General features: G+C 53.8%; 1 protein-coding gene across 1 annotated transcript in view; it reads left to right on the forward strand.

Moving 5' to 3' along the window:
- OAF (OAF homolog (Drosophila)) overlaps positions 1–7,662 on the forward strand; it is an 18,852-nt gene extending 11,190 nt beyond the window's left edge. Inside the window, exons 2-4 of the mRNA XM_011926964.1 lie at positions 3,543–3,593; positions 4,557–4,737; positions 6,584–7,662. Coding sequence (XP_011782354.1) covers positions 3,576–3,593; positions 4,557–4,737; positions 6,584–6,849 — 465 coding nt within the window. The 5' untranslated portion in view covers positions 3,543–3,575 and the 3' untranslated portion in view covers positions 6,850–7,662. The remainder of the gene's footprint in view (positions 1–3,542; positions 3,594–4,556; positions 4,738–6,583) is intronic.
- Positions 7,663–11,662: the final 4,000 nt, after the last annotated feature.

An 11,662-nucleotide genomic window follows, 5' to 3' on the forward strand; every position in this document is an offset into this window, starting at 1 on the left:
CTGCACTCCAGCCTGGGTGATGGAATGAGACTCTGTCTAAAAAAAAAAAAAAAAAAAAGACGAAGGAGCGACTGGAGATTTTGGGGTTTAAAAAGTCCTGGCAGGGGCTGGGCGCAGTGGCTCACGCCTGTAATCCCAACACTTTTGGAGGCCGAGGCGGGTGGATCACAAGGTCAGGAGATCGAGACTATCCTGGCCAACATGGAGAAACCCTGTCTCTACTAAAAATGCAAAAATTAGCTGGGCATGGCGCGCACGCCTGTAGTCCTAGCTACTCAGGAGGCTGAGGCAGGACAATCGCTTGAACCCAGGAGGCGGAGGTTGCAGTGATCCAAGATCGCACCATTGCCCTCCACCCTGGCAACAAAGTGAGACTCTCTCAAAAAAAAAAAAAAAAAGAAGAAGTCCTGGCAGGGCAGACAGGTGGGTTAGAAGGGTGTTCCTGCCTCCTCTTCTCCTCTTACTTATGTCATGCTGTTTGGTAGTTGCAAGAACCACGAGCCAGAGCTGCCACATTCCCAAGGCAGGTGTGCTGACTTAAGTCAGGCTGCCGCCAGATGGGCATGGTGGGAAGCGGGTCCTAATCCCACCTCTGCTGCTGACCAGCCCAGGCATCAAGGGCAGACCCCACAACCTCTGTGTGCCCGAGTTCCAGTTTCGTTTTTTTTTTTTTTTTTTTTTTTTTTTTTTGAGACGGAGTCTCGCTCTGTCGCCCAGGCTGGAGTGCAGTGGCGCAATCTCGGCTCACTGCAAGCTCTGCCTCCCAGGTTTACGCCATTCTCCTGCCTCAGCCTCCCGAGTAGCTGGGACTACAGGCACCCGCCATCTCGCCCGGCCAGTTTTTTGTATTTTTTAGTAGAGACGGGGTTTCACCGTGTTAGCCAGGATGGTCTCGATCTCCTGACCTCGTGATCCGCCCGTCTTGGCCTCCCAAAGTGCTGGGATTACAGGCTTGAGCCACCGCGCCCGGCCGAGTTCCAGTTTCTTTAGCTGAGCATCAAGGAGATGAGACTAGCTGATCCAAGAGGCAATTATGCATTCTGGTTAAGAGAGCTCAGGCTTTGAAGTCAGACTGTCTGGGTTAAGATCCTGGCTATGTTTCCTCTTAGTCCATGACCTTGAGCAGGTTACCCAGTCCAAGCTCGGTAACAATCATAGCTCCTACCGCCTGTTGTAAGGATTTTAAAGAGGATCATACATCCTTTTGACCAATGGAAACAATGTTTTTTCTCTTCTAGTTATAAAGTTTAATAACTTTTTCCTATACAAATAGGAGATACAGAGGAAATCCTCTCAGTGAGAAATTATCATTCCCTTTCTGCACCCCTAGTCACTTCCCATTTTGACAGCATTTTGTTATTGTCATTGATGACATTATTCATATAGAAGCAGGAAAAAAGCTCAGATAGATTTCTTTCATCCTCTAGTCTGGTCTGAAAGTTCAAACGCCTTCTCTTGCCAACAGTAGTCAGGTGATGTCACCAAGCAAAGAGACCCCTGAGCAGCCCTGAGACTTCCGGGTATTTGATGCACCTGCGGTATTGGAGAAGACGCTGTGAATATCCAAATATCGGACGCTCCAAAGAGTCAGAGCTGAAAATACCGGGGAAGTGGTTTTTGGATCCTTCCCGGGGGATCCTGCCAGGGACATGGCCTGGCTTAAGCTCTAGCAGGGGAAGTCTGGTATCAAGTCTCACCTGGCAGGAATTGAGCCCAGAATGGAATATGCTACAGGCAGAGCAGCCTCCCATCTCTCCTCAGCCGACCTGAGTGAGGGGAAGATCAGATAGCCTAGGCTGGCAGGACAAGGAGATTGCAGCATCATGACCAAGAAGGGATTTCCTGTTGAGAGGAAGCAGGGGTTAAGCTGAGCTCTGATTCACCTTCTTCACAAGTCTCTGGGATCATAAGGAACCTAATGGAACCTTCTTCAACAGCTGAGCCTCAGTTTCCCTTTCTGGAAAACCTCCTCTTATACTTCCACACCTCATTGTTCCAGAGATCATTTACAATAAAAGGAAGTAAGAGAAACTTCTGGTAGAGCTGAGGGACTGCAGAAGTACATGGGCGACATTTATGAAATGACATGCACTCGTTTGTTGCAGAGCACCTACGAGGCTTGCTGGTCACCTACAAGAGTAATCCCAGCTAGCGCTTACCCCATGTGAGAATCTTCCAGATAACTTACCTAGTCCTCACCACAACCCTGTCACATAACTGGGATCATCCCCATCTTACACATCAGAAAAATTAGGGGAAAGCCTGGAGGACTCACTAATACATTGCAGCTTTGGGGCAGAGCTGTGAGTCCCTTGCTGCCTGTATTGGACTCCAGGGGGGCCTCTCAGACCCCGTTGCTGAGACACTTCTGTTCTCGCGGGTGTACAGCAAGCACTCAGTGAGTATGTGGTGGGGGGCGGGGGCCCAGGCATTAATAGATGATCTGCAGAGCTGTCATTCTAAGTCTCAGTGCAGAGCCACAGGGGTTCCCAGCAGAGAATGGTCACTGAGGCCAGGGTGCCCCCACCACAGGAGGGTCTTGACAGATGTAGACCACTTCTGACTGGGGCCCACTAACTTCTCACTGGGAGCAGAGTTAATCAAGTCCCAGAGATGGGTAAGAAGGCAAGGGGCCGCTTCTCATGTGGTGAGCGGTGCAGGTGGGCAGTGTACAGGGCTCCAGCAGCCAGATAGGGAAGGGGGCCCCAGCCCACCCTACAGCTCTCCTGCCTCCATCCTCCTGCAGACCCCCCATTCACACAGTGAGTCAGTAACAGGAAGGAGCCCTTGGACTGTGGCAGTGCCATTAGCGACCCCATGGGGGAAAGGGGAAGTGGGGAGGGAAAGGAAGAGGCGAGACATCCTAGCTCCCTCAGGCCGGAAGGCTGAAATAGCTGCAGCCAGCCTCCCACTCTGCCTTCACCCTGTCCCGGCCCCACCACCCCACTCACTCAGAGGTCAGTGGCCAGGAGCATGGCTGATCAGAAGCACCAGGGGCATCTTGAGACCTCTCCCCAAATCTACTGAATAAAAATGACTACGATTTCTAGCCATTAGAACTACAAAGAAGAAAAAAGTCAGAGAGAGGAACTCTGGAGTTGATACTGGAAGAGTCCAGCCCTCCTCCATGATGCCCTGGTCAGGTGGCTATAGAGGCCCTGGCCCACCCTGATCAAGATGATGTTAAGGGGTTCCACTGAGGGGAGTCATCAGCTGAGAAAAACTCTAGTGGTTCACTTTGTCAATTTTCCAGGAGGCTTTGGAACATTTAGGGTGTGTTCTTTCTTTTAAGTCACGGGTTTAAATGGAAAAGATAAAAATTCCTAGACCAGCAGGAGGGAGGCGTCTGTTCCCGGGCAGTGTCCAGGCGTCCTCCCAGGGACCAAGCTGAGCACCCGGTGGGCCGGTGGGAAGCTCCTGCACCCTCCAGCTGCTCCCATCCTCCTGCCCTTCTTCAGGATGTGAAGATCTTCCGGGCCCTGATCCTGGGGGAGCTGGAGAAGGGGCAGAGTCAGTTCCAGGCCCTCTGCTTTGTCACCCAGCTGCAGCACAATGAGATCATCCCCAGTGAGGCCATGGCCAAGCTCCGGCAGGTGAGTCCCCTACCAGGCCTGCCTGGCCCAGATACTGACCCGCAGACCCGACCCCTGCAGCTGGCCTGGCTCTAAGCCCTGATCCCCCAACCTTAGCTTCCCACCCAGCTCCTCATCTTCACGCTGCTCCTAGACCCACTGCTCTTGACCTGCCCTCATCCCTGGTACCCCATTCACTCTAGAGTCCTGAGTCCCTGATTTTGCCCCAGGCCAAACCTGACTCTAGAGCTGCAGATCGCTAACTGAACCCCAGCTCTCAGATTTCTCCCATCTGGTTCCAGCACCTCCCTGTGTGTGACAGGCTAGGGGCTTGGGCTCTGAGGCCAGATCAGGCATCACATCTCCTCCGTCACTCATTAGTTGGGTGTGACATTGGACAAGTTACTTTCAAAGCCACAATTTTCTCATTGAGAAAATGGGTTATGGGCGAATTCAGTGAGCTAACATATGTAAAGTGTTCAAGACCCTCAAAGCTACCGGCCTGCTCCTGCTGTCTTCTTAGACCCAGGGCCTTGCCCCAGCCTCATCTAAGTTCCCTGGCCTGTGCAGCAGAGCCTGCCCTGGGGGCCTCCTCGCCCCTGCCCTTTGCCTGCTTTCCCAAAGGGACTTGGTTCCCTGGATGTTGGAAATTCCAGAGGTCATATGCCCTGGCACGGCTTGCCTGGCCCACTCACCTCCACCTCCCATCCACACCTCAGCATTCTCCATCAGGCCCCAGAGGTCAGCCTAGCAGCCAGCACATAGTTTGAGAAGTGTCCATTCTGGATAGAAGCTGAAAAGGCCCGACTGTACTCTAGGCATCAGTCTCACTGCCAGTTGGAGAGGGGCAGGGCTGCCACCCTGCAGAAGGCGCCAGTGTTCTAAAGGCAGTCAGCCTGGGTTTGCCTGACTCTGGAGGGTCAGGGGAAGACGGGCAGGGAGCATTCTGAAGCCAGGTAGGAGTGGCTTCTCTCCCACACACAGAAAAATCCCCGGGCAGTGCGGCAGGCGGAAGAGGTTCGGGGTCCGGAGCATCTGCACATGGATGTCGCTGTCAACTTCAGCCAGGGGGCCCTGCTGAGCCCCCATCTCCACAACGTGTGTGCTGAGGCCGTGGATGCCATCTTCACCCGCCAGGAGGACGTCCGGTTCTGGCTGGAGCAAGGTCAGCTGGGAGCTGGGCATGGCCCGCTGCTGGGCGGAGGGAAGGGGATGGGGAGACAGCACAGAGCAGTGGAGGAGGGCAGGGGCATCAATAGCCGAGTCTCATCATTAGCCAAGTCTCATCATTAGCCTTTGCTTTGTTCAGGAGACATTTACTGACCACCTACAGAGATATACTGACACAGGAATCAGAGATGTAGACACTCAGTTCCTGTCCCCCAGCAGGGTAGATCTGCACAGAGTTAAGTGTGATAGAGTACCATGATAGCTGCAGGCGTTCAGGGAGGGACCCCCAAACCAGGCTACAGTTGGTCTGGGAAGGCTTCCTGGAGGAAGTGGCGCCTGTGTGAAATTCAGTGAGAAGATTCAGTCAGAGGAAAGGGCCTTACTCCAGGCAGGGCACACAGACTCTGCTAGGCCCTGTGGAGGGAGAGTCCCAGGTACTTCCCCTCATCCCTGCCCTTAGGACACAGAGATGGGACCTTGTGTCATGGGAGTGGAGCACAAGGACACCCTGCCCCCCTCCACTGCCACCTCTAAGAAATCAGCTTCGGGGCTTCCCTGTTGCCGGCATCTCTGCCCCAAGCTCCTTGGGAGCTTCCCTCCGTGCTGCGTGGTGCCTGCCTTCCTGACCTCTGTGACTTCAGCGCTGGCCCCTCTCTGGGTACCTTTCCCAGGACAGCCCTCGGGTCCTCTGTGTGGAGGGAGAGGCAAATGGCCCCATTCCAACTCCAGGCCCCTGTGCCTTCTGCCAGCCAGCTGAGCACTGGAGAAATGCCTGCTCCTCCCAGGGCAGGCCCAGATTTAGAAATGTCCAACTGAGCTGTGGTCTTACCCTCCACACACATACACCCTCCGCCATGGCCTGCACCCCAGACTACGCCGCAAGCTTGACATAAGCGTCCCCCAGAAGCTGGCCGCTCCCATACAGCCCCTGAGCCTAACCAGGGCCGGTCCCTTCCATCTCCCCCCAGCGCCCCTCATATGTACACTTTCCCGTTTGCCCCGAGCCCTGGCCACCCTGATCTGACCCGCCCCTCTGTGGGTGTGCTTTGCTGGCCCTTCTCTGACTAGCCCTACTCAGATGTCACTTTTTTTTTTTTTGAGACGGAGTCTTGCCGTTGTCGCCTGGGCTAGAGTGCAATGGCATGACCTCGTCTCACTGCAACCTCCACCTCTCGGGTTCCAGCAATTCTCCTGCCTCAGACTCCAGAGTAGCTGAGATAATAGGCACCTGCCACCACACCCAGCTAATTTTTGTGTTTTTAGTAGAAACGAGATGTCACCATGTTGGCCAGGCTGGTCTCAAACTCCTGGCCTCAGGTGATCCACCAGCCTTGGACTCCTAAAGTGCTGGGATTACAGGCATGAGCCACTGTGCCCTGCCAGATGTTACCTTTTTTAAGAAACCTTCCTTGACTTCCAACCCCGTCTCCCCATGCCTCTATCTCGGCACACTCCAGTATGGTGATTTTTTAAAGCACTGTGTGGCAGTGTGGCCGCGTGGAGGCCTTGAGACCTTGGCCAGATCATTAAACTTCTCTGGGTTGATGTTCTCGTCAGTAAAACAGGGATGACAATACTTAGCCCGTGGGGTGATAGATGGAGGTGCTGTAAGTAGAGCCCCTGGCACACAGTTGATGCCCATTTAATGTTTCTCCAGCGAGCCCAGCAAGGAGGAGCCTAGTGCCCAGGTCTTACCTCTGTGTCCCATGGCAGGCTTGGAAATGGAGGTGTCTGTAAGTGCCTGTTGGATGACAGAGGAGACCAAGTGGGGAATGTCAGCGGCCTCTGGCTAGGGGAGCTCCTTCCCTCCCTCCCTCCCTGATCCTTCCTCTCTCCCCCAGGTGTGGACAGTTCTGTGTTTGAGGCTCTGCCCAAGGCCTCAGAGCAGGCGGAGCTGCCTCGCTGTGGGCAGGTGGGAGATCGCGGGAAGCCCTGTGTCTGCCGCTATGGCCTGAGCCTGGCCTGGTACCCCTGCATGCTCAAGTACTGCCACAGCCGCGACCGGCCCACACCCTACAAGTGTGGCATCCGCAGCTGCCAGAAGAGCTACAGCTTTGACTTCTACGTGCCCCAGAGACAGCTGTGTCTCTGGGATGAGGACCCCTAGCCAGGCTAGGGTGGGAAGGACCTGGGGGGTGGCTGCTCTGGGCCCACTGCTCTTCACCAGCCACTAGAGGGGGTGGCAACCCCCACCTGAGGCCTTATTTCCCTCCCTCCCCACTCCCCTGGCCCTGGAGCCTGGACCCCTCTGGCCCCATCTCACATGACTGTGAAAGGGGTGTGGCATGGCAGGGGGGTCTCATGCAGGCACCCCCACTCCCACCCTGTGCCTTCCTTATGGGCAGAGAGGGAGAGAGGGGCTCCCCAGGCCTGCACCCCTCCCTCCTGCGTCTCTCCTGGAGTGTTCCCTTGCAAGCCACCAAAATGTGATGGCCTGTGGTTCTTCTGTTGAGCTCCTTAAATGTGTAGACCCTAAAAGGAGTCTGTACCTGGACACCCACCTCCCCAGACACAATTCCCCTCCCCATGCACACATCTGGAAGGAGCTGGCCCCTCAGTCCCTTCCGCCTCCCCAACATGGGGCTCACTGTCCCCAAAGAAGGAGCTGTTGGGGACCCACGATGCAGCCCCTGTCCCGGATTACAGCGAGTTCTCATTTCTGGCTCCGAGGCTGCCTGTGGGGCGTGTGGAGACCTCCCGCCACTGAGACAGATTGCGGACCACGAGTGCCTTCCCCAGACACCTGGACGTCGCCTCCCAGAGCAGGCCCCAGCTCTTTCCCTCTCTACACAGAACTATTTTTGTAAGGTTCTGGGGCAGGGAGGGAGCATGAAGTACGAGGAAAACTTGAATTCCAGATTTTTAATGCAAAGTATTTATCATTTCTACCAGAAATAAACATTTTAAATTTTTATTTGACAAGACCCAGAGTTTGGAGAAAACTTTTGGCCAATGCTGCCACCTGGTGTCAGAAGTGTCCCCACACCCTGGCAGTGGCCTAGCTTAACAACTTCTAAAACACCTACTGTGTGCTCAGCCATTTGAGGAAGGAAGGAGGAGAAGGAAGATATTACTAGAGAAGGATGAGATAAAACTTTTGCACCCAAGACAAGGAGACAGACATAGCCGCAACCATAGTAAGCCAGTCAGAAATAGCCAGCGCAAAGGCAAGAGATGGGATGGAGATTGGAACCCCGCTTCAGATCCGGGCTCAGCTACTTACCTGCTGTGCAGCCATGGGTCAAGTTGCTTGACCTCTCTGTGCCTCCACTCCCTTAGCTATAAAAGGAGCTTACTTAAGAGACTGAAGTGAATTCTTGCATGTCAAGCATCTAGCACATAGTGCTCACTGTTAACCATTCTTAGTATCTACTATTAGTGAAAAAAAGCAGACATTCCTGCAGCTATAAGCCTGATGCAATGAAATCGGGCATCTGGAAGGCTCTTCACTTCCAAAGTATCTTTCAACATGAAGAGGCTGTAATAGGAAGTGCCGGGCAGGGTGCTGGATGGTTCCAGATGAGGGATGTGCAGACTGCATGTATTGGGAAAGGCTTTCTGGAAGAGTTGGGGTGTGGGTTGAGGCTGGAAGATGGTAACGATTTGGTGAGGTGGAGGCAGGAGTGTTTTAGGGGCTGGGAGAGTCTCATGGGTTCCCCAGGGGACTCAACTTTCTCGGGGAAAAGATGGGGAGAGTCAGATCCTTCCTCAAAGGCCTTGGAGAGGGAAGGGGTTTGCAGGGGGGTCCCCTTTGCTCTGCTCCCAGAACTCCCAGAACAGGCTGCAACTGCCCCTACGTGCAGGCCAGAGGGTTGAGGGAGCTGGGTTTGCTGGGCCTTGGTTAAGCTGAGGGTCCGCGGGGAGATAACGTTTTCAGGCGAGCACGCCTCCCTTCTGTACCTGTTTTCAAGGACTAGCTCAGCCTTGCTGGGGGATGAGGAGGGAGCTGTCCCATTGGTCACCCCCCAGGCTTTTTTCTCCTTCCCTTTCTGCCAGGGCCCCCATCCCAAGCCCCAGCCACTGCTCCAGGCAGGCGAGGGATACTTGGAGGAGGCACCTGCTACCTCCTGTGTGCCTTTTCTGATGGAAGGGGTGTCCCCAAATCAGTATGCCTTCCCTTCTGATTTCCAAGTCACCAAAAATAATGCTTTTTAAAAAAGCAATGTCAAAACAAAAAACCCACCGTCACTACAGACATCAGCTGCCTTGGCTCCTTCTTAGTGTCAGAGATGGGGATGAGAAGATTCCCTGAGACTTCGGACTGACCTTACACTCTGCAAAGTAGACGCCTCCCACAGGGCCACATCCAAGGGCTCGAGTCCACCATTCCAAAGCGCTCGCCCAGCAGCCTCAGCCCCACTGTCACAGCGCCTGAAATCCTGCCATGACAGTCACTTCTTTGCTGAAAAGCAAATTTGAGTGTGCATCAGAATCACTTAGGAGCTTGTTGAAATCCGTATCGGTGGTCAGCTGTTTGGGAAATACTGAGATAAGACTTCTCCATCACAGGAGGCCTTTGTGGCGTGTAAAACACCTGGGAGAGGTAATATCAGTGCTCATTTCTCTGCGGACTTTAGGGTTTACAAAGTGCCTTCATATAAATTAGGCCATTGGCTCCTTGTAGCGATTCTATAACATTTTATAGATGTGGCTCCCTTATAAAATTGTGCAACCGGCTCAAGTTCAAGTCCAGACATCTTGTTAGAACAGGACTGGGATCCAACCCCTGTCCTTCTTACTCCACACCCTCTCCCAACCCAAATGGCTTTATGAGGTTGGCCAGCCAGAACCTCAGAGAGCACAGCTCACCTACAGGAGGGGGACCCGGGCCTCAGTGGGCCAGGGAGGAGTGTGGAGTGTGGATACCCGCTGGGCCAGTCTCTGTGGTAGCAATCACCGAACGTGTGGTGGGCAGGGGGTGGTGGGGAGAGTGTCCAAAGCTTGCCTGGGACCAGAGTTGGCAGGAAGAAGCTCCTGGTTTCCCGTTGCCAGGGTAAGCAAAGCACCCTCGGGAAGGGCAGAAACCCAGCCCTCACTGGTGCTGCTGCAAGCCAGGAGGATGAATTGTTCCTGGCTCCCTGGACAACCTCACCCGGGCTGGGCTTGGACCTCACTGTGGACTTCCTGTGGGTTCTCTTCAGGCATCTCTCCCTTCAGGCTTGTTAGCCAAGGGAGGCCTGCAGTGGGGGAACTGTGGGCCACAGCTGGGGGACCCCAGGGTCTTTATTGGACCTGGCTCTGGTGGATGAGGGGACAAGGACTCTGGCAAAAAGGAGGGCAAGGTGCCACTCTTAAGAACCAAAGGCTCGAGGCCAGCGTTGTATGTGAGGGGCATGGGCACCCGCCAGGGCCCAGCTCTGCGTGACCATGGGTGGGTCACACACATCCCATAAGAGAGAGGGTCTCACTCGGTTATCTCTGAGGCCTTCCCCGACACTGGCATTCCATGTCCCATCGCCTAACATTCTCCCAAATGGTCTATTGGCAGTTCGGCTACTGATGGAAAATGGAATTATTTACTGTGACTTGCTCTTACAAGCCAGGCTGTAGGCAGGAATAGAAAAAACCAGGCAACTGACTCTAATCCCAGCACATTGGGAGGCCAAGGCGGGCGGATCACCTGAGGTCAGAAGTTCAAGACCAGCCTGACTGGCATGGCGAAACCCCGTCTCTACTAAAAATACAAAAATTAGCCGGCGTGGTGGTGGGCACCTGTAATCCCAGCTACTCAAGAGGCTGAGGCAGGAGAATTGCTTGAATCCGGGAGGCGGAAGCTGCAGTGAGCCAAGATCGCACCACTGCACTCCAGCCTGGGTGATGGAGCAAGACGCAATCTCAAAAAAAAAGAAAAGAAAAAGCAGGTAACTGGAATGTCTGTGTCACAGGCATGAACACTGTAGATGCTGCAACTGAACTGTCTGTGTCACAGGCATGAACATCGTAGATGCTGTCAGATCACCCTACAGATGGCGCTGTTCCAGTTTACACACTTAACTAGCAATGTCTGAACGTTCCCATTCTCTCACATTCCTGTGGTATCAGCCAGGGGTCTCCAGAGAAACAGAACCAGTAAGATACATACACACAGAAAGATTTATTTTAAAGAATTAGCTTGCTGGATGTTGGGGTCTGGCAAGCTCAAAATCCTAACAAACTAGCAGTCTGGCAGCTGAGGCAGAAGTTAATGTTGTGGCCAGCCTGCAGTCCAAAATTTGTAGCGCAGGGCGGCAGGCTGGAAGCTCAGGTGGGATTCCTGTGTTATAGTCTCAAGGTAGAATGCCTTCTTCAGTAAACCTCCATTTTCGCTCTTTAGGCCTTCAGCTGATTGGATGAGAACCACCCACAATACAGGAGTGATCGTTTACTTAAAGTCAGATGATTATAAAGGTCGTCACGTCTATAAAATACCTTCACAGCAACGTCTAGGCTAATGGTTGACAAAACAGCTGGGTATTAGAGACTGGCCAAATTGGCACATAAAATGAATCATCACACCTGCCATCGCTTGGTATTGTCATAAAATGTTCGCTGTTTGACCAGTGAAAAACACTACAGCATTCCAGGGCTCGTTCTCAGTGTCAGCTATTGGCTGTAGCCAGGTGACAGCTGAGCTGGTCGTTCCCCTCCACCCTCCTCTGCCCTCACCTGGGATCCCTCACCCTCTGGCTTCAGCTGATGAGAAGCACTGCAGATGGGAGCACAGGACAGCAGTGGGGCGTCAGTTCCCCACTCCTCACTGCCTCAGCACCACACCTGTGGCACTGGCTTCATTCCTCCAAGGCTCCAGATCTTGCGGGGCTCCCATACCACTGTCTCCTCCTGTTGCCTCTTCTGCACTCACTTCGCTGTGCCGCTCCTCTCTGGGTGCTGGTTCCCTTAAGCCTACTGGCATCTCTGTCAATAACACCTTCGTTAGAGGC

This window comes from Colobus angolensis, unplaced genomic scaffold (assembly GCF_000951035.1).
Source record: "Colobus angolensis palliatus isolate OR3802 unplaced genomic scaffold, Cang.pa_1.0 Scaffold7, whole genome shotgun sequence".
Lineage (NCBI taxonomy): Eukaryota > Metazoa > Chordata > Mammalia > Primates > Cercopithecidae > Colobus > Colobus angolensis.